Source organism: Moschus berezovskii, chromosome 6, assembly GCF_049115385.1.
Source record: "Moschus berezovskii isolate FMDL1 chromosome 6, NW_MosBer_1.0, whole genome shotgun sequence".
In the NCBI taxonomy this organism is placed as follows: domain Eukaryota; kingdom Metazoa; phylum Chordata; class Mammalia; order Artiodactyla; family Moschidae; genus Moschus; species Moschus berezovskii.
Genome location: NC_142465.1, coordinates 120,455,764 through 120,482,963, shown reverse-complemented (window position 1 = coordinate 120,482,963; position 27,200 = coordinate 120,455,764). Strand labels below are relative to the sequence as shown.

Below are 27,200 nucleotides of genomic sequence, written 5' to 3'. Positions count from 1 at the left end.
TAACAAGTTGTGCATCCTCAGCTGTCGCAACCTGGGGAGAAGGGTACTTGGGAGGAGAGGAAATTCAGATTTCCCTGGTGCCCCGTCACACTAATTACAGATCAGTTTCACCTGCTCCTCAAAAGTAAGCTCTTGTGAAGCGTTTCCTCTTGGGTGATGGATAGGAGTTTTCTTACACCCATCAATTACTGAGCTCTCGAAAGTCAGCTTGGTCGGAGGTTGGCCTCCCTGAGAAACAGACCCTGAGGCCCGAGATCCACCTTCCCGGGAGCCACGCCTGGGCAGGGGATGGGGGCGCACGGGGTTCCCCAGAGGGGAGGCTGGGCCACAGAAGCACAGCAGCAGTGGTATCTGTGAACCCACGCCTCAGCTCTGGCAATGCGGTGCAGAGGAGGCTGCCCTGGGCCACGGGCCTGGGCTTCCCCATCTCCCCGCAGAGCTGTCGCTGGCTGTGAGCTGCCCCAGCGGGGGGGCTGTGCAGCTGTGGGTGAGGGATTTCGGGGGGAGGGTCTGAGTGCAGGGTTGCAGCTGTGAGCGGTCGTCACCCAGCACTGCAGAGCTTCTGTCCTAGCGGGGCACGTGGGGTACACAAAGCACCCACTCCCCACTATATCCGAGAATTAATGATAGGGACTTCCCTCGGGGTCCAGTGGTTAAGAATCCACCTTGCAATTCAGGGAGTGCAGGTTCGATCTCTGGTTGGGGAAATAAGACCCCACACGCTACAGAGCAGCTCAGCCCGTGCGCCACAACTAGAGTCCACTCACAGCAAGGAGAGACCCTGAATTAACACAACGGATATCGTGTGCTACAACCAAGGCCCACGGCCGCCAAATTTTAAAAAGCTGATGATAAATTTTAATAGCACTATCCAGTTTGTTCATATTCCCAGTTGACTCATACATAACTGCTACGGTCTGAGTTGCATCCACCCCGCCCCCAAATTCACAGGTTGCAGCCCTAACCCCCGGTAGGACTGTAGCTGGAGGTGGGGCCTACAGGGAAGTAGTTCAGGCAAATGATAAGGGTGGGCCCCCATCCAACAGGGTTAGTGTCCTCCGAAGAAGAGATGACAGAGAGCTGTGTCTCTCTCTGCGCAGAGGAAGCGCTCTGTGAGGACCAAGAGGGCAGCCAGGAGGAGAGCCCCCGGGGGAGCCCGGCCGTCGGGAGCCCTGCTCTCCCTGGGACTGCCAGCCTCTAGGACCGTGAGAAGTACGTTTGCATTGTTTAAGCCCCTGGCCAAAGGTATTTTGTGATGCAGGCCCGAGCAGACTGAGACAGTCGGGAGTGTATTTGCACGGTCCAGTGTTTGAGAGGCACAGAAGGGCGTCCAGGGACACCCGTGTCTGAGGGCCCCGGTGACTTCAGTTCCAGGGACACCCGTGTCTGAGGGCCCTGGTGACTTCAGTTCCAGGGTGACGCTGCCACTCGAACACATGCCCGTTCGTGCACCGAGGGTCCTGACGCTGGACGCCACTGGAGCTCTGAGGGTCATATCCCTTCATACCCGAGAGCTCTGGCATCACAAAGGAAAAATTGATCAACGTGACCGTTCCCAGATGTAACACTTCTGTGCTATTGTTGAGTCTCTCAGTCATAGCTGACTCTCTGACCCCATGGACGGTAGCCCTCCAGGCTCCTCTGTCCATGGGATTTCCCAGGCAAGAATACTGAAGCGGGTTGCCATTTCTTCCTCCAGGGGATCTTCCTGACCCAAGGTTCAAACCCACATCTCCTGCACTGCCAGGCTTTATATTTATATTCTTTACCACTGGGCCACCAGGGAAGCCCTGTAATATTTTTATGTGTCCACAAATACATAAATAAGTTGAAAGTTAAACTTAAGCCAGGTGGGAGTCGTCATAGAAATGGTAGAGCATAATTAATTTCTGAAATTTACAAGGAACTTGTAAACAGAATAAAACAAGACCAACCATCTGATCGAAAACTCAGCACAGGAATCACCGGGCAGTTCAGAGAAAGGAAACGGATGTTGCCAATAAAATTCGGACAGATGTTGAACGTCAGCAAAAATTAATGCAAATAAAGCTCCTTGGCGGCTCATTTGTCAGAAATATAAACTATTTTACAGACTGATCGCCATCCTTGTGTGGGTGAGGGTGTGTGAGTTTGTGCATCCTTTTGTGGAGGGCAGTTTGGAAACACTGATCAGGTGTGTACCTTGATTCGCCACTTTCAGGAATTTTCTCTAGAGAGATATTCTTAAAACATGCCAAGGACGTGTATCAGAAAGTTATCTGTGGGGGCTTCCTTGGTGGTTCGGTGGTGAAGGATCCGATCCGCCAACTGAGGCAGGAGTCACGGGTTTGACCCCTGACCAGGGAGGCTCCCACACACAGCGGCTCTCGAGCCTGTGCTCCAGGGCCTGCGCTCCGCAGAAGGAGAAGCCGCTGAAGTGAGAGGCTTGGGGACCACGGCTGGAGAAGACCCTTGCAGCAGCAAAGACCCAACGCAGCCAGAGACACATCATTAATAATTTAAAAAGTGGTCTGCAGTAGAAGCAAGCTATAAGCAGGCTGCCTGTCCATCAGCAGTAGAAGGAGAAACGTCAGTGATTTAGATTCTGGTGGGTTCCTCTAACGGAATACTGTGCAGCCACTGGGAGGAAAGAGGAGAAGCTCTGAGTGCCCACAGGTAGGGTCTCCACGGCACCCCTGGCCCTGAGCCCACACGCGGGCGGCAGGGCACCCCGCTCTCCTATCTCCTCCGGTGGGACCTGCAAGAGACTGAAGACTTTCCAGGCCTCACTGTTTACACGGTGATTTTTTTTCTTTTAGTGTGTGAATGTAATAATCTTATTTTAAAGTGTATTCATTAAGGGACTTCCTTGGTGGTCCAGTGGTTAGGACCCCACGCTTCCACTGCAAGGGACGTGGATTCGACCCCTGAGTAAGGAACTAAGACGCCACATGCTGAGTGGCACGGCCAGAAACATTGTTTTAAATGCGTTCATTTAAAACTCAGTACCTGGTGAAAATACGGGTGGGAGCTGGGGATTTCCAGTTGTCGGAAGCTCCTGTTGGTCTGCAGGTCCGTGAGGGGTTAGTGAGGCCCACCCTGTGACAGGCAGGCCTGGGCCGTGTTCCAGGGAGTGAGGGTCATGCAGCCAGGCCCCCGCGGCGGCCTCGCCACTGACGGGCAGCCTGGGTCTGGTAGGCCTCTGGGGTGGTGGCGGTCAGTGTGGGCTCCCTGGTCAGTTTCTGTGCGGAAGCGTCCAGAACCCCCATGCCACGGGGGTGGGGGGAGCGGTTAGGCCACAGGGAGGGCGTTGGAGCATGCTGGGGACCAGTGTGTGGGACAGACTTGATTACAGGATGAGAGCCCGGCGTTGTCCAGGGGGCAGTGGGTCTGCGTGGCAGGCAATGGGCTGGGGGTGCTCTGAACGACCCCGGCCCACTCCCGGGCCTCCGACGAGCCCCATGGTGCCAGGCTGTCGTGCAGACGTGGGTGTGGGGAGGGCACGGGGCCCTCTCAGCATTCTCAGTCTTTCCAGGTGGTGGTCTTGGAAGAGTGCCAGGCTCAGCTGGGGGTTCAGAACAGGGTGGGGTGCTGAGAGGCGCTCATGGCCGCACAGACCCGTCTGCCCCCCAAAGGCGGGGACCCCGGAGGCCCAGGGCAGGGACAAGGTTGGCCACATAGTGCATTCAGCGGGGAGGCCCCTGGGATGCTAACCACCCCTTGGACAGCCCACCGGGCGCTGGGGGCCCTCACGCCAGCAGGAACACCATGTCTGATCACAGCCTGGCTCCAGGGCGGTTCCCGGAGGCCCCAGGTGCCCCCGGGTTGGGGTTTAGCAGCTGGTTCTGCAGTAGCGTTTGTGGCCTGGGTGGGGGCTTCCCCCCTCCTCCCCTCCCCCATCCCCTCCCCCCGAGGCTGCCGTGTGACACCCTCTCTCCCACTCCGTCCCCCCAGGTGAGCACTGCGAGGTGAACGCGCGCTCTGGCCGCTGTGCCCACGGCGTGTGCAAGAACGGGGGCACCTGCGTGAACCTGCTTGTCGGCGGCTTCCACTGCGTGTGCCCCCCCGGTGAGTTCGAGAGGCCCTACTGCGAGGTGACCACCCGGAGCTTCCCGCCGCAGTCCTTCGTCACCTTCCGCGGCCTGAGGCAGCGCTTCCACTTCACCGTGGCCCTCGCGTGAGTCCCCGTGTCCCTGCGCCGCAGCCCGTGCTGGAGGTTTGGGGGGCGGTCTTGGGTCTCAGAGCAGCCCTCCGGCCCTCCGTCCGTGGTCGCCCTGGCCCGCGCTGCCTGCAGGACCCCATGGAAATGGAGGATGTGGCCCCTGATTCAAGGGCTTCCCCTGTGGCTCAGCTGGTAAAGAATCCGCCTGCAACGCAGGAGACCTTGGTTCGATTCCTGGGTCAGGAAGATCCACTGGAGAAGGGATAGGCTACCCACTCCAGTATTCTTGGGCTTCCCTGGTAGCTCAGCTGGTAAAGAATGCACCTACTGTGTGGGAGACCTGGGTTCAGTCCCTGGGTTGGGAAGATCCCCTGGAAAAGGGAAAGGCTCCCTACTTCAGTATTGTGGCCTGGAGAATTCCATGGACGGTATAGTCCATGGGGTCACAGAGTCGGGCACGACTGAGTGACCTTCACTTTCACCTCACTTTCCCCTGATTCGAAAGTGGGAAATTTCCAGTTGGCAACAGCAGAGTGTTAACGAGCTTGGGGCCCTGTTTGCCCAGCTCCCACGCCTGTGAAGCCAGCCCGGACGCCCCGGTGCTGCCCACCTGCCATCACGTGGGCACCTCTACCATCCAAGTGCCCAGAAATAGGGGGAAGGGGCTTGGGACTCAAACTCGGCGTAGGCTCCTGTGGAGTCTCTGGTGAGCTGAGAAACCGTGGGCGGGCAGCCCCGCCCCTTTCAGCCCCGCCCCTTTCAGCCCTGGTCCCTTAACCTGTAACGCGGTGCAGGCTGACTGCACGCTCGGGCCGTTCTTTTATTTTTTTCATCTTTTTCTCCAAGAGAATTTAGATTTAACTTTTAATGTTTAAGATCTATCATTTCTACTGTAAAGATTTTTCTCAAGTTCAACTTAGTAGAATAAGGTGTATTTTGTGTTTGGTGAGCGTTTGGGGGCACAGTCTTTGGGGACAGTCTTCGTGGGAATGTGCCATCCGTGTCCCCCAGAACCAGACACTTGCTCTGAGCTGCGCTTTGGAGCTTGGGGCCTCTCGGGGCGGGATGGGGCAGCTCCTCTCCAGGGGGTCCTGCCCCACTGGGGGAAGTCCTCCCCATCTACCCCGGCCCCCCTTGCACTCAGGTCCTCTGAGTCCCTCATTCCCATGTCTCCCTGTCTGGCCACTTCTCTCCCAGTTTCCAGCATCTTGGTCCAGGCCACCGTCCTCCCCCGGGTGATAGCTGTGGTGTCGACTCTCAGCCTGCGCCAGGGGGATCCTTGTCCAACACATCTGCCGGGCCCACCTGCCACCCGGGGTAAAACCCAGCTTCTGAGTACGGCACTCGGCCGCCTCCGTGTGCTGACCCCTGTGACCCCGATCCTGCGGGGGGGGGCAGGGGGGGGGCTGCCCTCATCTCCTGATGCTCTGGACCCACCCAGCCCTGCAGGGGTGTTTCCTTGGCCCCTCCCTCATGCCCCCATCCTGCCTCCTGCTGCTTCCTTCAGGAAGACCCCGTGAGCAGGCTGGGCCACGCCTGCATTCCAGTGCTGGCTGTCCAGCATTTGGCCATCGCCTGTTGCTCTGCCGCCTTCAGCCTCCGATGCCCCTGCTTGCGGGATCAGGCTGCTGTCCACTCTGCCTGCCTCTGAGGTCCTGTGGTGGACACGCAGTTAACAGGGGGCTTGCATCATTGGCAGATTTTCTACATTGTGGCCCAAATCTGTTCTCTGTAAACCCGTCCTCCACACTGGGTGGCCAGGTGGGGGGACCTGGTGCCAGGATTCCTGGCCCTGATATTTTTTTCCCAGTTGTCGGATGATTCGATTGGGCTCAAGTCTCTGAAGCAGATGCTCGTCCTTTGAAGCCTTTAAATGGCCCTTTGGGCTCCCTGGCTGGGATCCGGGCTTCAGCCCCAGGGCTGCTGTGCCCGTGGCTGTCCACCCGCTGGCCTGAAGCTCCTCATGGGCTTCTTGTCCTGCGTCCTGACACCCAGGGGCCCAGAGGCCAGGAGCGGCTGGCTGGTAGTTCCACGCCAACACGGCATGAGCGCTCACTGTCCCCCGCCTGTAGCCTGGAAACGTCACTGGGGGGCCTCCTGGCCTCCCAGAGCAGGGGTCTTTGGCCTGGTGGAGGTGGGAGGGGTTGAGCTGCAGAGGGCAAAGCTTCCAGGCTTTCTCAGTGGTCTGGAGTGCTGGCTGGGGGCTCTGCAGAGGTGGGAAGACCTCTGAGCCCCCGGACCCACCTGGGCCTGCCCACCTTGTCCAGCTTCAGCCCCTGGTAGATTCTCGGGCTTGGACATCTGTACTGGGTACAGACGTGTCCTCTTGGAGGGCGTTCCCTTTAGAGACGCGGGTCCCTGGTGAGATACCTTCTGAGCTCTGCCCAACTCATCACAGACCTCAGCGTGGACCACTCAGTGGCCAGCCTGCTTATCCTGATCTGCAGGCGTTTCCCCGTTCAGCCCTCTTCTGAATCTTCCTCGGAGGCCAGCTTTAATGAAGCAGCAACAGCGGCTCTCATCCGTGTGCGTGCCTGTTCTGGGTCCTTTGAGCATCGCCCCCTTTCCCGGGAACTTGGAAGGAGGGTGGGAGACGCAACTCTGGTCGGCGCCCAGCCTGACTGCGGGCTGGAGTGGTGTTTGATTCCGAGGGCGGTTGTGAGGTTGGCCTGTGTGGAGCTCGCCCTTTGGGGGTGGTTGCTCACATTTTGGTGCATGGCTCGCGGCTCCACCACAGCCTGTAAACCAGGAACCAGGGTCCCGCTCCAGGGTGTGGAGAGGGCACACGTGAGTGGACACGTGCTGTTGCCCTCCCGCCCTCTCACAGGGCCTCAGTGCCAGGCCCTGGTCCTGGCCCCACCTGCTCCCAGCCCGGTCCCTCCTCTGCCCCTAAGCCCTGTGCGCAGGAGGCCACCGAGTGGGCACAGCCTCCAAAACAAGGGCTCCTCTTTGGCACCTCGCCAACTCTGCGTGCCGCGTGGCCGGATGTTTAGCAGGCTCCTGTGGGTGCCCACCCTCGGGTCAGAGGTGCCCTGTGTCTTTTGGCAGATTCATTGCTCCACGTGATTTTGCTGTCTCTGTGGCCGTGGCCACCCACCACTGGGCATGACCAGCAGCCCTCTGTCGCGGGCAGCGCAGTCACTAAGCTGCAGGAGGCCCACCTGAAAGGTGACCGGAAGTCCTGGGGGGGCGGCCCACGGCTGCAGAAACCGGCAAAGGAAGTCTGGCGGCTCCAGACTCAGAAACTGAAGAGCAGTCGTGTTTAATTAAATGTTCCTCTAATGTAGTGTGTGTCCCTTTGCTTGGGACATGTAGTATTTAAGGTGATCATGTGACAACAATTAGGGACAGTTTCCCATGTGCCTGATGACGGCTAAGGTGTCGAGGTGACACCAAGTCAGGGAGCATTTTGCATCAAAAGCAGAATCATGAAAAGTCCCCCAGAACGTGGGCAGGGCCAGGAAGGAGCTGGCCCTCTGCCTGCTGGGGCTCACACCGTGAGAAGGTGGGCTGGGGCGCCAGCCCAGGGCTTCTGTTTCAGGCAGTTTCTTTGGAGGCAGCTTCTCCTCTCTGGTTTCTGTTTGCCCAGGGCCTGGGCTCCTGGCGGGCGCCCCCGCCCGCCTCCTTTGTCCTCTCTGCTGCCCGGGCCCCTCTCCAGGCTGTGGTTTCTGCTTCTAGCCTTTCTGCTTTGGCGCTGTTCAGACCCTGCCCGGGGCCCCGGGGCGCTTCATTAGCTCTTCCATCCTGCAGTGCAGGGGGCCTGCCCCTGAGGACCCTCCCACACTGACCCTCTGCACCGGCTCCCACCCTGGTCCAAAGAGAAACCCACACCCGTCAGACCTGCAGAAGGGGAGCAGGTGCGGCCCGCGGGTCTCAGGAAGCGAGCTGCTGTTAATTCAGCTCCTCTCTTCTCCTGCCTGCTGGCTCCACACTTTGCTCTGCAGGTATATTTAGGGTTGACATTGGCCCCCTGCCTCTAAACCGAGGGGCTGCCAGCCGTGGGCGGGAGCTGTCAGTTCTGTGCACCTCAGAGGGGAGCTTGACGCCCGCCGCTGACTCCCACAGACCCCTGCCGCACGAAAGCGGGTAAACTGACCTGGAATCAAAGGAAGGACTTTGCCTGCTTAATCTCGGGGGAGAGGGACATCCAGCTGTCTCAGAAAACAGTCTTGCGTTTCCCCTGGGATTTGCGGGTTCTCTGTAACCCGGGAGTCCAGGACGCCACATGGTATGTCGGGGACCCTCGGCTCTGATGGTAGCGGCCTCCTTATTAGGTAGGAGGAGATTTCTGAGGTGCTTTGTTTCTTGTCGGAGTAAGTGGTTTTTTACTCTCAATGCTTCAAGTCTGATGAGACTGTTTCCACACGTCTGTTGGTTCACAGGAGCCCCATCCACGCGTGGATGCAACACACCGGTGTTACACACTTGCCTAGACCTGATCTTTCTTGTTTGGTCTTGGACCTGCAGCCGTGAATGAGAGTCGTCATCCCTCCCCTTAAAGGATCACTTGTCCTTTTGTAAAAATTTTTTTATTTAAAAAAGTTTTTCAGCCTGCGGGATCTTTGTTCCCCGACCAGGGATCAAAGCCTCACCCTTGCGGTGGAACCTTGGAGTCTGAACCACCAGACTGCCAGGGAAGTCCCAGGAGCACGCGTTCTCCTAAAGGAACAAATAAGCAGGAGAATTTCAGAAATGAAATGAGTGACGTGATAGACTATGGGGGGCACAGTTTAGAAAAATGAGTTGGGAAAACCCAGCTTCAGTGACGCCTGGAGGCCTGCAGAGGCGGGGAGTTCACCCCCCAGGCAGGGGCCAGCAGGTGTGGAGGCCCCTCCGGGGGCAGGGGAGGAGCAGAAGGACACAGCGTGGCTGCGGCTGGAGCCTGATGGTGGAGATGAGGGACTCCAGCCTGAGCTGGTCATCAGCACCTGCACTCCGTGTCCTGGGGGCACGCGCGGGTCTGTCCCCTGAGCAGCAGGCGCTCTGCCTGTGTTCAGTGCCAGACATTCCCTGTTGGTACCGTGTCTGTGTCACCCTTCTAGGGCGTCGTACGAAGGTGGCGGTAACCAAGCTTCCCCCAGAATCTGCTTTGCTTCTTCCAGAAAAGAACATTGTTAATCAGGTTTTGTGCTATTTGTGTGCTAAGTCGCATCTGACTCTGCAATCCCTCGGACTTTAGCCCGCCAGGCTCCTCTGTCCATGGGATTCTCCAGGCAAGAATACTGGAGTGACTTGCCGTGCGCTCCTCCAGGGGGTCTTCTGACTCAGGGATCGAACCCCCGTCTCTTGTGTCTCTTACAGTGGCAAGCCGGTTCTTTACCACTAGCGCCACCTGGGCTGTCAGCTTCTGATGTGCAAGAGAGAGTCCCAGGGACCAGAGTCTTTGCTGAGCGTGGCCCGTGCTGTCGGCTGCTCTGGCTGGGCTGTCGCCCTGGGCGCCTGCAGACCTTCCATCATTCATTCGTGTGCGCTGTGCTCTGCCCCCCAGGTTTGCCACCCAGGAGAGGAACGCGCTGCTGCTGTATAACGGCCGCTTCAATGAGAAGCACGACTTCATCGCCCTGGAGATCGTGGACGAGCAGGTGCAGCTCACGTTCTCGGCAGGTAAAGTCTCGCGTGCGGGAGGGAGCCACCCTCGGGTTGCACCCCAGGCGCTTCATTGGTTAAAACCGCCCCATCCTGCAGCAGCGCCTTCTAGCGTGCTGATCCCTGGTTCTCCATCTGGGAATCCGTCCTGTGGCGTGGTAGTGGGGGGGAATCCCCGAAGGCACAAAGATGTTCACTGCAGCGTGGTTTATAATGCTGCAGGCACAGCTCAAGTGTCCAGAGGCCGGGGAATCCCCGCGCTCTCTGTAGGATGAAAATATTGACAAAGCCATTGACAGCGTTTCCCAGTTCTGGGAGAGCGCAGGTCCAGACCGTCAGCAGCGCTTTCCGCCTGGTGGCTGCTCACCTCTCTTCTCTCCGGCCCTCCCCCCGCCCCCGCAGGCGAGACCACAACCACGGTGGCGCCGCAGGTTCCCGGTGGCGTGAGTGATGGGCGCTGGCACTCCGTGCAAGTGCAGTATTACAACAAGGTAGGCTGCGCCGCCCGCCTCCCCGTCCTGGGCAGCCCCGGGGCCACCAACGCCGAAAGTCACACAGGTGTGCCGCTGGGCAAAGCTAGTCAGGAAACGGGCATCTGCTGAGGGTCTGTGTGAAGACACCCAAGCCCCGCGGTGTGGCAGATACTCCCTCAGGGAGCGCAGGGACCCCAGCGATCACCCTACCCTCGGGGCAGGACGCAGAAAGAGCTTATTCATTGCGGCTGCCTTGGCCGAGTCATTACTAGGGGGCTGAAATCCCAGGCCATTCAAACACAGTTCCAAAGCCTAAACCTTCCCTGCCTCCCTGGATGAAACCCGAGAGGCAGAAGGCTCTCCCAGGAAACACTGTGAAGGTCTGGGCGTTTTTGGGGGGTTTCTTTTCATTTTGCTGTTTCTTGACTGGTAAGGAGACTCCTTGCTGGTTTTTGCATCAGAATGCCCTGCTTTCCAATTGCCAGGGATTTGGCAAGCCTCTCTTTTCCTTCCCGGGGAACTCTGGGGCGCCTCCCCCTCATGGCGTTCAGCCACAGACTTGGGCCTGGCTTGGCTCGCAGACGAGGGGTCCCCACTCGGTAAGGGCTACGCCCGTGGAGAAAGAGTGCTGCCTTTCAGCCTTTGGACGTGGGATCTAACTCTCCACGTCGCCACCGCCCCGAATGTGTCACCCCTGGCAATGATTGCCCCGCACGCTGACCCTGGATTTTTGCCCCCAACCTGAGGGCAGGCGCTCCCGTTGCCCCGCCCAGGGTAGAGGGCAGCCAGGTTCTGACTCAGGTGTGGAACTCGGCGCCGCATTTGTGATGAGGGCCGGGGAGGCTCTGGCGGGGCTGGGGTGCAGGTCTGAAGTGATGCGGGGGCTGGCGTCCCTCTCGGGGGCGTGAGAATCAGGTGGGCAGTGTCCACAGCTGCTCTGTTAGGCCCGGGCCGTGGTCTCGGCGGTGCCCGCGTTACCGGACGCAGGGCCATGTGTGAGAGCTAAGGAGGTGGGCTGGGGGCCAGGTAGGGGGCCCAGAGGGAGGCGGAGTGCCCCCAAAGACACGGAGGCAGTTTCCTCGCTGCCCCGTTTCGCATGCGGGAGCCTTGTCCTGCGGCTGTGCCCGTGGCCGTTTGGGACAGTCATTGGCCAGCGCGAGGCGCACACCTGCTGCCCACCTGGAACAGCCTTGCGGGGCCGCGGTGGGAGATGGGAGGTGCGGGGGACCCTCAGAGCTGACCTCTGGGGGCTTGAGGATGGACGGGTCCTCAGCCTGGGTTTTTCTCTCTGCGGGGTCTTAACCCACCCAACCTCCTTTCCCCAACTACCCGTGGGCTTTTCTGACCTGATTCAGCTGCTCCAGAGGAAAGCAGGGGTCCCCCAGGGCCCCCCCAGGGAGGGCTTCTGCCCCACAGCCCGCTTGAGGTCAGGTGCTTTCTGCCCCATCTCTCCGCCCTGGAGGCAGCGTGCTCAGCAACTGTAGGAGGCACGGGGCAGCAGCTCTCGGCTGGCAGAGGCGTGAGGACCGCCCGAGCCTCCTGGAGGGCCAGGTACCCATGACACGGGGCCCCATTTACCGAGCAGGGAAGGTCAGGGCCTCAGTGTGCTCCAGCCAGTGAGGCAGTGGACGGCCCTGATGCCCCAGGTCGTGGCGATGGCTTTCCCGCATCCGGGCGGGACCAGCAAGAAGCCGTGTTGGCGGCAGGGCTCCTGCAAGGCCGACCCCCTCCTGGCCCACGGATGCAGGACACAGGGGTCAGTGGTTCTCAGGCTCAGATGCGTGTGAGCTCTTGTCAGGATGCTGCACGTGCCCTCGAGTAGAAGGAAGGGAAAGTTAAGAGTCACAGCAGTGCTCCAGGGCCACATGGCAAGGACGTAGTGCCCACAGGCTGACATTCCCGCCTCTGAGCTCTCAGCCTCTGGCCTCCTCCCCTTGTCGGCAGGGCCAGGACACCAGGGATGGGCAGTCTTTGGTCATCCTCTGGGGGGGAGGATGTGTGCCTCCTGGGGGTCTTCCCGCCCAGCTGGGTGCTGAGGAGACCCTCGGGGGCCCCCGCTCCACGTCAGGGAAGCACCCGTGGTGCCTCCTTCTTCTTGCTTGTGTGGGAAACATCTCCCGGGCCCGGCTGAAGACTGGGCTTGGGGGCTGAGTCGGCCTCGACTGCCCCAGCAGGGTCAGCTGCCAGTGGTCCCAGCTGAGCAGAGACAGGGCCTCTGGCTGGGCCCGCACTGCCCTGGTCCCAGGGCGTCCATCGGCCTCTGACATCGCCAAGGCCTGCCTGCTCACAGCGCCCCTGCAGCGGCCCCAAGGAATAAACTCCCTCTGGAAGGGGCCCCTGGGGAGGAGGAGCCCAGGAGACGTGGACCCCTGCCACCCCCCCCACCCCCCCCACGCCCCGCCTCCCCCCCCCCCCCTTCCGATCCTGGCCTGCCTCTCAGCAGCACCTGAAGCAGACCCTCGGTTCGGGATTAGGCCTCTCCTCTGGGCCACTGAGCTATTTCCTTTCTTGCCCGGGGCTGCTGGGTGGAGGAAACCCTGCAGTTTGCACGCAGACCTTGAGGCTGCCCTGTGGTTTGCCTCCTCACACAATAGGAAGTGCTCCGGATTAGGGACGTCTCGGGAGCTTTGTGTCTCTTGGAGCTAAGGCGCTGGCTTGTCCAGATGCAGAGGCCCCCCTGGGGCACAGGTGGGGGAGTGGCTCGAGCCCGTGTGGAGGGGCTGCGGGGGGGCCCGTGGCTGCGGGGGGCCCTTGGCTAGGGGGGGGCCGCGTCAGGATTGGCCTGCTGCAGGCAGGAAGGAGGGCAGCCGTGAAGGTGGTCTGTGAGGGGGCAGGTCCCTCTGCTCTGCAAGTGTTTGTTTTGTCATACACGTTGGGTCTGCTCCTTGGGGTGGGTCCCCTGGGGCCCCATAGGGCCTCCCCCCAAGTCCACAGTTGCCCTGGGGCCTGTCTGGGCTATTTTACCAGTCACCCTGGCCCCCGCCCCCAGAAACAGGTGGAAACCTCCCCAGGATGGCTCGGGGGGATTATCCCCAAAGGGGACAGGGTGTGGGGCTTCCATCCATGTGTGCAGTGCATGACCCAGGGCTGTGTCAGCCTTGAGGCCGAGAGGGACTGGGAGAGGGCAGAGTGGAACCCGGACAGAGGGGTCCTGGGGAGAAGCCCCCTGTGCAGAGAAGTAACCTCCTGCCAACGCCCCCCACCCTCAGTCTCCTGTTAGGCCTTCCCATTGGCCAAAGGCAGCCAGGAAGCAGAGGACATGACCCCTTCATAAGGTCCATGTGGGCCGTTCCCCCAGGCGGAAAAGTGGAAGAAAGTGAAAGTCGCTTAGTTGTGCCTGACTCTGCACCCCCATGGACTATACCGTCCATGTAATTCTCCAGGCCAGAATACTGGAGTGGGGAGCCTTTGCCTTCTCCAGGTGATCTTCCCAACCCAGGGATCGAACCCAGGTCTCCCGTATTGTGGGTGGAAGACTCTTACCAGTTGAGCCACAAGGGAAGTCCCCCAGGCAGGGAGTCTAGCAAAGTCAATTCACTTTTTCTTTCTGCTTGGGGTGGCATTTTAAGCAAGAAGGGCCAGTGGCAAAATTCACTTTCAGTGGAGCTCGGGTGCCCGCTGGAGCTGGATGTTTTCCTGGGAAGGTATTTTAAAGGCCGACACTTTGCACAAACATGTTGAACTCCGTCAGGCGCAGGTGGAACCTGGGGCCCCTCTGCCCACACCGCCCCTGGAGGTTTGGGGAGGATTTGGAGGGTTTGTGTTCTGGTGCAGACCTGCCTGCCAGTGCAAGAGACACAATAGACACAGGTTCGATTCCAGGGTTGGGAAGATCCCCTGGAGAAGCAAACGGCAACCCGCTCCAGTACTCTTGCCTGGAAATACCGTGGACAGAGGAACCTGGTGGGCTGCAGTCCCTGGGGTCGCAGGAGTTGGACACGACTGAGCCCACACTCACGCACGCCCACGTGGTCATCACCTGCTCGCAGATGTCTTTTCCTCTGAGGCTGTTGTGTGTGATCGGTGAACGTTTTCCCCTCAGCTTGCAGAAGGGTCTGTGCGGCTCATTCTGAAGTGATTTCTCTGCACTGGGAACTCGGGTTCAGCGTTAGTCGGAGCTCCATGGGGTATCTGCCCTTTCCCCTCACCCTTGGGCATCAGGATGTTTGTGTCGAAACCCCCGCGGGCCGTGGGGAGCAGGGAGGAGCACCCTCCTGCGGGAGCAGCAGGGAGGGGACGTCTCTGCTCTTCATGGGGAGGACGCCTGGGAGGACGGTCACTCACTGAGCACGGGCAGTGCCCCCAGCGCGGCAGGGGCGGGGCGTCTGGAGGGGTTACTTGGAGGCCTTCGCTCTGTCCAATCAGGCATCTGGGGCGCAGACACGTCAGCCAGGAGGTGACTGGCGGGATCCTGGCGGGGCCTCGGCGGGCGTGACCTGTTCTGGTTCCAGTGATTCTGAGAGGACCAGCGTTGTCTCCGGCCCAGTGCTGGGAGCGTCTTCGTGCAGTGAGAGCCCTGGCTGCACGGCCTCTCTCAGTGCCCGCATCCTGTGCTGCTCACAGAGCAGGGCATCCGTGTTTAAGGTTCCGGTGACCCTGGGGGAGCGGCCGCTGGTGTGGGGTTCACCGGGGATGGCTCCACCCGGGCCGCACTCACCCCCCGGCTAGTCCACGTCCTTCAGGACCTCTCGGGTCTGTGTCGCACACTGCGTTCCAGGGGCTCCAGGGAAGTGGGCTCTGCGTGGGGTGGTGCAGGGGCTTCTGATTGCCTGATTGTGGTGTTGGGGAAGACTCTTGAGAATCCCTTGGACTGCAAGGAGATTCAACCAGTCCATCCTAAAGGAAATCCGTCTTGAATGTTCATTGGAAGGACTGATGTTGAAGCTGAAACTCCAATACTTTGGCCACCTGATGCAAAGAACTGACTCTTAGAAAGACCCTGATGCTGGGAAAGATTGAGGGCGGGAGGAGAAGGGGACGACAGAGGATGAGCTGGTTGGATGGCATCACCAACTGGATGGACATGAATCTGAGTAAACTCCAGGCGTTGGTGATGGACAGGGCAGCCTGCTGTGCTGCAGTCCATGGGGCCGCAAAGAGTCGGACACAACTGAGCGACTGAACTGAACTGAACCGAACCACCCCCAGGATCAGGGGGGTTCCCTCTGCTTCGGCAGGTATTCCAGAAGACTCACGGGCTTCCACCCAGAACCTTGGTTCAGGCTGGTCTTCATGGAGGTCCTCCGGGGGTCCTGCAGACCTGCTGTGGGTTCACACGCTGGGTGGGGCTGCCCAGCCTCCCGGGTCACTCCCTCCTGCCCTTTCTTCATGGCTTTGTTCACTCGTTAATACATGGAGCAGTAACTGAGTGCCTGTTGCATGCCGGGCATTGTTCTGGGTGTGGGAAACACAAAAAGACCAAAGAGATAAGACTATTGCTGTGTAGGTGTGCGTGCTCCCGAGGGTGTGGGGAGGGCAGGAAATGGAGAGACAACTCGAGGGAGGGAGAAGGTCCGCTTTACCCGCAGAACTCTGGATCCTTTCCGTAAAGAAAGGCATTCAGAAACCAGGATTCAGGTGCGGGATACACTCGTTGCTCCTAGGGCGTCTCACTCCAAGTCTCTCTTGCTGGGCAGAATAGGACATGTGTATGTATGTACAGGTGTGTGTGTGTGTTCGTATATACTCATACTGAGACTCATGTTTATTTCTGTCTCTGCTTATTGAAAACTTTGAATTCCATTCCAGCACCACAGAGTCATTCCAGTTTTTTCCCCTTCCATGTTTATAAGTCTTTTCTTGCTCAGTGAGGAAACCTGTTCCCATTGCCCTCGGTATAGCTCTTCATTGTCTCAATCCACCGTCGTTTAAACGGCCTCCAACCCCACCAGGCCACCCCCCAGCCACCCTTCTCATTCAGCCCCAGCCTTGTGACTGCTGCCTCTCTAGGCCCTGAATCTACCGACTGACTCCAACAGGTGCTGGGAACAAGGGACCTTCACAGAGATTTGACGCAAGTATTCAATTATTCAGAAAAGGGAGGAAGGGAAAAAAATTAAGGAAGTTCATTTAAATTTTTTTTAAATTTAAAGTAAATGAAAATACAAAATGCCAAAATATGTGGGATGCTGAGAGGTAAATTCATAGCATTTTATACTCATGTTAGAAAAGAGCTGTGCTAGGCTGTGCTGAGTCACTGAGTTCTGTCCGACTCTGCGACCCCACGGACTGCAGCGTACAAGGCTCCTCTGCCCTTGGGGAGTCTCCAGGCGAGAATACTGAGGCTGCCTCTCAATTCGATAATCTACGTTCCCACTTCAGTTCAGTTCAGTTGCTCAGTCGTGTCCAACTCTTTTCTGCCCCACGGACTGCAGCACGCCAGGTTTCCCTGTCCATCACCAACTCCCGGAAGGTTCCCACTCCGAGAACCTCCAAAGAGAAGAGCAAAATAAACCCAAAGCAAGTCGATGGAAGGAGTGAATAAAGACAAGAGCAGAAACCAGAGATTTTTAAAACAGGAAACTGCTAGAAAGAGTCAAAGAGCTCCAGGAAAACCAGTCATGTCGTCAGACTTCTAGCAAGAAGCAGAGGGAGAGAGAGGAGATGGCCAGCAGCGTCAGGAGTAAATTCTCCACTCCTTGAGACACACGCATGGCCACAACTCAGCCAACACGGGATAACTCAAACAACTACGTTACTATTAAGGAAACTGTACTTTAAAATCTCCCCAGAGTGAAATCTCTAGGCTCTGGTGGTTTCACCCGAGAGTTCTATCAGATGTTTCAGGAATTACACCGATTCTGTACAGTGTCTTTGGAACACTTCCCAGTCCATTTTGTGAAGTTAATGTTCCCCTAATACCAAAATCAGATGAAGAGAGTACCAAAAAACAGCTATAGACCAGCGTCTCGCACTCATATACACAAAGATTCACGGCAACTCATATCCCTAACATTCCCAAGCCGAATAGTTAACGCAGACTGTGCACATCCACGCACCACGGAACCCGGAACACTACTCAGTAATAAGACAGGAGGAACTTCTGACACATGTAAGAGAAAAGTGTGCTGACCAGGAAGAAGCAGTCTCATGAGTTTGTGCCAGCAAAGGTCCGTCTAAGTCAAGGCTATGGTTTGAAGTCATGTGTGGATGTGAGAACTGGACATAAAGAAAGCTGAGCACCGAAGAATTGATGCTTTTAAACTGTGGTGTTGGAGAAGACTCTTGAGAGTCCCTTGGACTGCAAGGAGATCCAACCAGTCCATCCGAAAGGAGATCAGTCCTGAATATTCTTTGGAAGGCCTTATGCTGAAGCTGAAACTCCAATACTTTGGCCACCTGATGCGAAGAGCTGACTCATTGGAAAAGACCCTGCTGCTGGGAAAGATTGAGGGCAGGAGGAGAAGGGGACAACAGCGGATGAGATGGTTGGATGGCATCACCGACTCAATGGACATGAGTCTGAGTAAACTCTGGGAGTTGGTGTTGGCCAGGGAAGCCTGGCGTGCTGCAGTCCATGGGGTCACAAAGAGTCAGACATGACTGAGCGACTGAACTGAGCTTGCGTGCTGTGGTGGTTCCATCTGTATATCCCTCCTGAAAGAGGGCATGACAGACCTGGAGCAGGGATGAGTGGCTGCCTGGGCTGGGGGCGGGGGTGGCAGGGAAGTGGGTGGGGTCCTCATGCTGATGGAAACACTGTATCCTGACAGTATCAGCGTCCACATCTGGGCTGTGATGTTTACAGTTGGTGGAAACTGCGTAAAGGGTGCCTCAGATCTCACTTATTTTTTAGAATTGCTTGTGCACCTAAAATTAACTCAAGGACTTAATTAAAAGAAGTTTGAAAGAAGGGCAAATATGTGCTAACATACGCACATTTTTTTTCTGAAGGGCACCCTCCTCCCCCAGAAAGCAAATCCATCAACAGCACAGATCAGATAGCAGGGCTGGGTCCTAAGCCATCCCACGTGCGATATCTTGAAACATCAGCTGTTTATTATTCCTGTGATTCGGTGATGGGAGGCGTTGTCGCAACTCTTTCGGCAGAGTCCACCGCAGGTGCATACCTTCGGGAATACGGTTAATGAAAAAGGAGGCCTTCGCGTTCACTTTATAAATCCCTGCGATATTTTACGTGTTTCCTGTTTTCTTTTATTAAAGAATACACCAGGAGTCAGCTGAGTGATAAGCTCATGAGCCATTTTTGTTTTCTTTTCTAAAAAGTTTTCCATTTAGAAAATCATTTGATTCAAAGCAGGTACAAGATAAGGAAGCTAAACTTTTTTCAAGTGTAGGTAGGCGTTTGCCAAGTACGTCAACCCTTCGTGATACGGGAGAGGGCCAGGTGGGCTGGTTATGGTGCCCCGGTTTGCACGGGGTCTTCTTAGCCTTGCTCCTCCCGCTCGTGGAGGTGGCAGCCTGGGAGCCTTGCAGACAAGTCGGTGGGACGCGTTGTACACGCTCAGCTCCTACCGGGCAGGTTCGCCCGTTCCAGTCCGAGTCCTCGGTCTGGGCTGTGAATCGTTTTGTTTCTCTCTGACTGGGTATCCTGCGTTCCTCGGCCAGTTTCTGGGGACAGGAGTGGTCCCTGTTGTGTCTGGACCCGTGGGTAGCCGATCTGTGTCTGACATCAATGTTCCCGTGACCGCAGTGGGAGCCCAGTGCCCAAGCGGGCGGGGCGCTCACCTGCTTCCTTTCCAAACACGCCCCGTCAGAGGGCAGAGTCACCTGCTATGGAAACAGAATCACTCAGCCCCACCCGGGGTCCCCGACCCCTGCCTGTTGTGGAAAGTTGCCCTCAGAGCTCAAGGTGGCTCCCTGTCTGGTGGCCTCGCACCTCCATCGGCCGCCTTATCCCACCTAGCACGCCCAGCTCAGTCTCCTGTCACCGCCCCCCAATGCTCTGCAATGAAACACTGCCCGCCCCGAGCCCCATGCCCTCCCAGGCTGCCCCCCTTCCTTCATCCCTGCCCCCTGCCCTCCCCAGGACCAGCCTGTCACTGCTAAGGGCCTCATGTCCAGCCTGGGAGGAGGACACAGAGGGACAGGGTCGGGGCTGGACGGAGCTCACCCGCCGGTGCCCTCCTGCTCTGCCCTCCCCTCTCCCACCTTCTCAGCCCTTTCAAGCCTCACCCCTGCCTTCTCCCCACCAACCCAGCCCTGTCCCCACCCCTGCATGGTGCCCGAGGTCGGGGCGGGGAGGCTGATTCGAAGGAGGGTGGAGGCGACTGGGAGGCGCTGGGGGTCTGTAGGGAGAAGCTGAGGGTCCTGGGGTCTCTTTGTGGCCATGCACGCTCAGGGGACAGAGAGGATCCTATTGGGGTCCCAGCAGGAGCAGAAGGGGGCTTTGCAAGAGTGTGTGTATGTGTGTGTGTGTGTACGCGTGAGTGTGGATGCTTCTTGAAAGCCTCTCTCTCTTTGTCCGAGAAGGTTTTCCAAAAAGATGACCCGTAGCCTGCAAACCCCGGCAGCCCAGAGCAGTGTCATTGCTGATGCCGCCTTCTCCCCTGGACCATACGAAGGGCCCCTCCCCCGGCTCTGGTCCAGCTGGGAGCAGCTGACGTCAGAGTCATAGACCCCAGGGGTGCAGGGCGTGCACTTCTCGTGGGGCGCTTGAGGGACCTCCACTTCTTGTCAAACAGCTTCTGGTTCACAGGGCCCCTGAAAGAAGGAACATGTTCCTCCAAGTTTCCAAGAAGGCTCTGTGTAAACGGTAAGAACCCCGACCTTGAGCCCTCCATCTGTCATTGGAGAAGAGACCCCCTTGGAGCAAAGTTGCGTGAACGCCCAGGTTCCCAGAAAACTTGGAGAGCCTGCCCGGCCAGGCAGATACAGACAAGGGACCCAGCCCGGCGGGGACGGCAGCTCAGACGCTCCTGGCACCCGCTCACCGGCCCCCGAGCTTGTCTGGTGAAAGGCCACACCTGGTGAGGATCTTTTCCAGAAAACAAGGCGTCCCCGTGGAGATCGCTGGGGCCTGTAGGAGATGCTGCTTCACACACAGTGCCGGACACACAGGCCACACTCGGTAGACCTCTGCCTCCCAGCCCTGGGTTTTCCCACGTCTGAGCAGCCATCACAAAAGCACCTCCTTTGACCTGTGGCCACAGTCCTCAGGAGTCGGGTCACCGCATTGCCTGAGAAACGGACGGCTCTGCTGTGGTTCGTGTTAAGGTGACCAGTTGGTTCTGACCCTTGTGAAAAATCTTCTCTTTTTAATGCTCCCCAAATAAAAAGGGTCCATTCTCACAGCCCAGGATTCTGTTGGACAGCTGGACACGTGAGGGACTCAGAGCTGAGCGATGCTTTGCGCCTGGAGAAGGACTGGAGGCTGCCGTGAAGATGCGCTGACGTCCAGGCTGCCAACTGCTCCTAGTTTTGTGTGTGTGTGTTTGCCGTGTGGTTGCTGCTTGCAGGATCTTAGTTTCCCAACGAGAAATTGAACCTGGGGTCATGGAAGTGAAACTCCCAAGTCCTAACCACTGGACTGCTAGGGAACTCTTGTGTTTTCTTTAAAGGTGTTAAAAAAAGAATATATATTTTTAATGCAGGAAGATAGGGTAGTGAAAATACAGGGCGAACAGCCATTTGTGTGTTTTTTGGCTTTCTTCCCGCCTTTCTTAGCAACAGCGCGGCAGCAACAAACTTCCTGGAATGTTCCCTTCACAACCATCCCTGTGCATTTAATCCCACCCGGGAGGCCCCGTTTTCACCTCGGTTTTACAGCTGAACCTGGCTCAGGGGTCTGGGGTGGAGAGTGGGAGTCAGGGGACTTTGCTAAGTGGGGTAAGGATGTGACCTCTTGGCCTTTTGGAGATGATGCTCATTGGAGGCTGTGGACACTGCTGTCCCCTGGCCCCTGCCAGCCTTGGGCCCTGACTCTGTTGGTGTGACAGCCAGCCCAGTACCAGGGACTCAGCTCGGGGCCTGGATCCTCTTTTCCGAATGACGCTGGACTTAGCCTCTCTCCAGAAGATGCTGCCCAAGTCCCCTGCCCCAAGTCCTCGGCAGGTGAAGCAGTCAGGAGCAGGTGCCCCTTTCGGCCAGCTCTGCGCCCTGCCCGGTGGCCCCGCCAGGCTTCCATGAAGCAGTGTTCTGCCTATGCCCTGGGGGACGCTGTGCCCATCCTAGGGCGTAGGTGCCCCATGTCTCAGAGGAACAGGGTCAGGAAGGCCTGGGCTTAGGTCTGAGTGTTTAATTCAAGAAGTAAATACATTTACTGCTTCAGTGCAGTCGCTCAGTCGTGTCCGACTCTCTGCGACCCCATGAGCTGCAGCACACCAAGCCGCCCTGTCCATCACCAACTCCCGGAGTCAACCCAAACCCATGTCTGTCGAGTCGGTGATGCCATCCAGCCGTCTCATCCTCTGTCGCTTACTGCTTAATCTGGCGGAACTCTTGAGCTCCTCCTGGCAACTTCACTGAAGAAGGTTGTTGTTGTTTAGTTGTGTCCGACTCTTGCGACCCCATGAACTGTAGCCCACCAGGCTCCTCTGCTCATGGGATTTCCCAGGAGTGGGCCGCCATTTCCTTCTCCACTGAAGAAGGTGGGATGCCTTCTTTTTCTACACTTTATTGGAGCGTAGTTGATTTGCAATGTTGGGTTTCGTTTCTGCCGCCCAGCAAAGGGCTGCATGGACATTCTTTTCCACTGGCTTTGCCCCGGAACGGTGACCATCGTTCCCTGTGGTGTACCGCGGGTGTTGTGCGTCTACTCTGTATTTAACGGTTTGCATCCGCTAGCTTTCATCCCGCCTACCTTCTCCGCTCCTGCCTGGGTGGCGTCGGGGCGAATCCCTTCCCATCAGAGTCGCAGACCTAGCTCTCCACCGCGGAGCCCGGAGCCCCTGTGTGGAGGCCTGGTCCGCGCTTGGGGTCCGGGAGGGGCCGCCGCCTGCCTAGGGGGCAGGAGGGCATCCCCACCTGTGTGTCACAGGCGGGGAAGCTGAGCGTCAGAGTCTCTACCAGAACATCCAGTGACTGTCAGCGCGTGGGGCAGCCCCCTGCCCCAGACCCAGCCTGGGCCCCTGGGGTCACAGTACCTTGGTCTGCTGTTGGAGTTCCAGCAGATCCTGTCGGGAGGCTCCCTGGGCATTTGGTTTGGATCCTGGAGGTGTGTGTGCCTGGATGTTTTCTCCTCCACCAATTAGCATCAGAGAGAAGCACCACGCCTGCTTTGGAGCGGGGGGCCTCCTCACCTTTGCGCCTCACCAGGGCGGAGGGCTCACCCACATTTCTCGGTGTGCCCGTCGTCCGGTGGGCTTTGTTCAGCTGGCCCAGCCATCGGGTCTGAGCCTCACACGGCCACGTCCCAGGCTGCATTTTCACCCTTTGTGACATTCCTCAGGCCCAGCCGTCTGTGAATTCTTTGATATGAATGTCGGTTAATCATTTCTGACACAGAGCGTGAATCTATTTCGTTCCCAAGACTTGCCCCTCCTGGTATCTGGTTTCGAGCCCCCACCCCACACCTCCTCCCCTTGCAACCAGCATTTGAAATTGAACCCCCATCTGCCTCCCCGATGAGGAATTTGGCTGCAGCAGGTTAAAAGGCTGTAGAAATGTGAGCACTTCGTAGGGACCAAGCCCTATTGTGTCACAAACAATCCCCACGGGCTGCTCTGGGACCCCTGAATGGAAAAGCCCAGGCAGGGGCGGGGGAGTGCTGCCCGGGGAGAAGAAATAGCTGAAGGGAAATAAAAAGGGGCAGACCCAAGTGATGACTTCGGGCGGGTTCGCCGGGAGCCGGGAACCCAGATCCACACACATTTGCGAAGCTGGTTGTTTTGGTCCCCCGACGCACACAGCGTCCTTCAGAGCTCTTCTCAGGGGTGGGCACAGTGGGTCTGTCCTCACTGGCCCTGATCCCGCCTGCCCGTGGTGGGCTCTGCTCAGGGCAGCCTGCACATTCAGAGTAGTGTAGCCCACCCCTCCTGCAGGCCCTGCCGGCTGGCCTGTGCCTCCAGCTCTCGGATCTCATGCTGGCTTCCCTCGGCCCCTGGGTGTCCACACCAGGCTGCTGTGGGGCAGGGCTGGGGGTGAGAAGGGGCAGGGATCCCCCGGCCGGGATAGCTGCTCCCTGGGGCCAGGCCCCAGGAGGGACGGTAAGGGACTCGGGCCTTTACCTGTCCTGTGCCCGGAGCCCCTCTCACTTGAGAAGTAAGGTGACTCGTGTACTGCCACGTGGCCCTTTTATTGCTGGCCATCTTTTTCTCTTGCACAAACTTTAAAAATTCATCTTAGGGATGTGAAGGGGCAGCTCCTTTCGCCTTGCTGTCTGTTCTTTGCTTCTCCCCTCCGCACCCACAGAGCCTCGCGTGCCGTCTCCTCCCCAGCCCCGGATCTCGCCTTGGACGCTCGGGTGAGCCGCTCACGGCACAGTCCCTCCTGCCAACGCGGATGGCTGTGTGTCCCTGAGCCAGGCGCCGTCCCGCCTCTCGAGTGGCCTGATTCCCCTCCCCGCTGCCAGCCGTCCAGCCGTGCTTTGTCTTCCCTCGACCAAGACGGATGAGCTGAGCCCGGCTCAGATGCCCTTACTGGGGCCTTTGTTCCTCCCAAACCCCAAGTCAGGCTGACTGTGTCCACACACACACTTCCCGAGCCTGAGGGAGAACATTCCCTGCTCTTTCTGCCTGTGATTGCTTGTGAGTCTCGCTAGGAAGGCTTCGGGATGCAGTTTATCCTCATTTGACAGGTAGAAAAAATGGGGAAGGTGAATGGTGGGTGTCCATCCAATTCTTTTTTTCTAATTGTGTGAGATTTACATAAAACTAGCCATTTAAAGTGGCACATAGTACATTCGTGATGTTGTGCAACCACCACCTTTATCTAGCTCTGAGATATTTCCATCACCCTGAAAGGAAACTATACTCAGTATCAGCCCCACCCCGTCCCACCGCCACGCCAGCCCCTTGAAATCACTCTGCTGCTTTCTGTGTGTCTGTCTGTCCTGGACACATCATACAGCACGTGATGTGTGTTGCGTGGCACAGAGGCCTCTGTGACAGGCTTCTCTCTCTTGGCGTAATGTCTTGGAGGCTCACCCACACTGTCGCATATAACAGTATCTCGTTCCTTTTGATGACTGAGTAATAGTCCGTTGAATGGAGATACCACATTCTGCTTATCCATTGATTTGTTGATGGACTTGGGTTGTTTTGCCTTTTAGCTGTTGTGGGTAGTGCTACTGAGACCTTTTGTGAGCAGGTGTTTGCTTGAGTCCCTGTGTTCGGTTGTCTGGGGTCTGTTCCCAGCAGTGGTTTCCTGGGTCACGTGGGGCTCACACTCAGTGCTCAGTCGTGTCCAACGCTTTGTGACTGCACAGATGGTAGCCCACCAGGCTCCTCTGGCCATAGGATTCTCCAGGCAAGAATACTGGAGTGGGTTGCCATGCCCTCCTCCAGGGAACCTTCCTAACCCAGGGATTGAACCCACATCTGCATCGCTTGCATTGCAGGCGGGTTCTTTACCCCTGAGCCACCGGGGAAGCCCCGGGTCACGTGGTAGCCGTGTTGAACTCTTTGAGGACCCTCGTCCGTGTGTTCTGAGTCACTGCAACTTTGGTTCCTGTTACCCACAGCCTTCCCCCAGCTCCCTCTTGTTCTCCTGGCAGTCCTGACCACACGTGGACAGTTGGCCTGGCTGTGAGGCTGGCCGGCCCGGCGTTCTGCTGGTTCAGGAGTAGCACGCCGCACTGCGGAGTCGGACGCTGGTCCTGGGATGTCGTGGCTCCTCCCCGAAACTTCCCTGTGCGTCTCTCTTGCTGGCACTCACAGTTCTTATTCTGAGGGTGCTCGGTTCTGTGGTCCAAAGGGCCGTCTCTTGACCCAGTGGCTGGTGGATCCGGGAGCAGGGATCAAGAAGCAGATGCCGATCGTGTTTGTTTCCCCCCCTTGATGCTTTAATGAAGTAATGCCAGACTCTGAAATCCGTCTTACCAGTGAAATCTGTCTCACGTGCGTAAGTGCTGCTGTAAATACAAATGCTGATTTTCTGTTTCTTTCTGTCTTTCCGTCTTCCTCATCGTTTCTGTTTGAAGCCCATGGCTCTGAGCTGTTGATTAGCAGCAGCAGTTTACAACAGCCGCAGTTGTGTAAACAGCAGCTTCGCCTCATCTGCGCCTCCCAAGTATAAATGCTGTTTATGTCCTTCCTGTGGAAGGCTCACCCCCATCCCCAGCAATGTAAATTGCAAGTTGCAAAGATAATACGGGGCTTGCACAGCTGGAGGACGGTTCTTTCCCCAGGGTCGCACCTAATATTTAAGCATCTCATAATAGGCACTTGGACGTGTTCTCTAAAGGGGGCTGCTATTACAGAGCGAGAAAACGGGTAATTTTTTTTACTTATCTGTTGCTTAACCAAAGGTGAAATCTTTAAGGGAATAGCTTAGCCGACCTTGTGATCTCATCAACTGACGCAAAAGAAAATGGAGAGGACTATGTGTGAGCTGGGACATCAAGGGGCAGGGTGCGTCTTCCCCTGGATTTACATGAGAAGGGTTTGAGGGAGACTCCAGTGTCTTATGTTGATGTCACCCTGGAGGTCCCTGTCTCACAGGGAGGATGGGCATTCTAACATTATATCCTCGTCTTGTAGACAGAGAAACTGAGGTGTAGTGATGGCCTTGTCCAGGTCAGATGGTTGGCCAAGGAGGACACAGAGGTTTGGCTGGGGTTGCCATGTACAGTGAGGTAGGCTGTGCGCCGCACAACTCCAGAGGGTAATGCCAGAGTGAATGAGGCCTCCTGGAGCCACACAACTTGGCTGCCTGGCTGAACTCCTGTTACCAAAAGCTCCATGTCCTGCCTTTTGGCCCAGAGTCCTCAATCAAATGGCTACTTTTTTTGTTCCTATTAAAAAACTGAAGGTTTGGAAAAAAAGAAAACCGAAGGTTTGGAATGAACTGTGTAGTTGTTATTTTCCTGTTAAACGATGTCGAAAATGATTTAATTGAATTCTCTATGTTTTTACAACTCCCCATTTCCAATATTATTATAAAGAAGCATTGAATTGCATCATTATAAACTCGACCAGACCCCAGACCTATCACGTGGAGGCCCTGAGCCCTTGCTCTTGGGGTTGATGGACGGTCCCTGCTGGGACTGGGAGCAAATGTTCTCTGTGGGTGAGGAAGGAGCCCCCGCGTGTCGCCTGCGGATGGTGAAGCGTGGTGGCCCTCTGGGTTAGCCCACATGCCCCCTCACAGGAGGCAGGGCTTGTTGTCCAGGCTGTGCAGATGGGGAAGGAGCCTCAGGCACCTGGCCCGGCCCGAGCCTGCCCTCTGCATTTCCGGATCAGTGCCCTGTCCTATATGACGTGGCTGGTGTGAACGGTGTTATGTCTCCCGCTAGGAGGGGTCTGAGGGCCGTCTGGGTGGGTGCACTGGGTGTCCTCAAGGGTCGGCCGGCCGGGCGACTGGTGAGGAAATGCCCAGGATGAGCGGGCTGCCCAGGGAGAGGGAGTCAGTCCTTGGATGTGAACCCCAGCCTCCCCGATTGGGGAACCCGCTTCTTCCAGAAGTGGGCAGGCTGCCCCCTGTGTCACAGTCCCAGGGCATTATCCTAAGCAGCCCTGGGCAGGGCAGGGAGACCGAGTTTGTGAGAACCACGGGGATGCCGGGGAAGGCAGGGAGCTGGGGAAGACAGTGATTCCCGGTCTGGGGCACAGAGGGTGGCTGACCTCGGACCAGCAAAAGGGGCTGGAGGGTCATCCCCGGGCCAGGAAGTGCATGAGCCCTTGAGGGGTGACTGTGAGCACCTGGAGTTGCCATCTTCCTGGCCCAGATGGGGGGTACCCCGCCGGGTGGGGGGGTGCTGACTGTGCAGCCTGCACCCCGGGAACCAGGTCAGGAGGTGCGTGGACACGGTCTGGCCAAAGCTTGGGCTCACACGGATATTCAGAAGGAGGGATCCCGGGGCTTTGGTGTTGGCTGTGGAAACGAAACACACAAACCAGGGGGCTGACAGCAGACTGGTCTTCTCCCCAGTTCTGGAGACA

At 57.5% G+C, this 27,200-nt stretch overlaps 1 protein-coding gene across 2 annotated transcripts in view; it reads left to right on the top strand.

The window, feature by feature from the left end:
* Positions 1–27,200, top strand: part of CELSR1 (cadherin EGF LAG seven-pass G-type receptor 1) — a 143,581-nt gene that overhangs the window by 69,516 nt on the left and 46,865 nt on the right. For both annotated transcript variants that reach the window (XM_088837574.1, XM_088837573.1), the window contains exons 3-5: positions 3,934–4,156; positions 9,630–9,745; positions 10,130–10,218. In XM_088837574.1, coding sequence (XP_088693700.1) covers positions 3,934–4,156; positions 9,630–9,745; positions 10,130–10,218 — 428 coding nt within the window. The remainder of the gene's footprint in view (positions 1–3,933; positions 4,157–9,629; positions 9,746–10,129; positions 10,219–27,200) is intronic.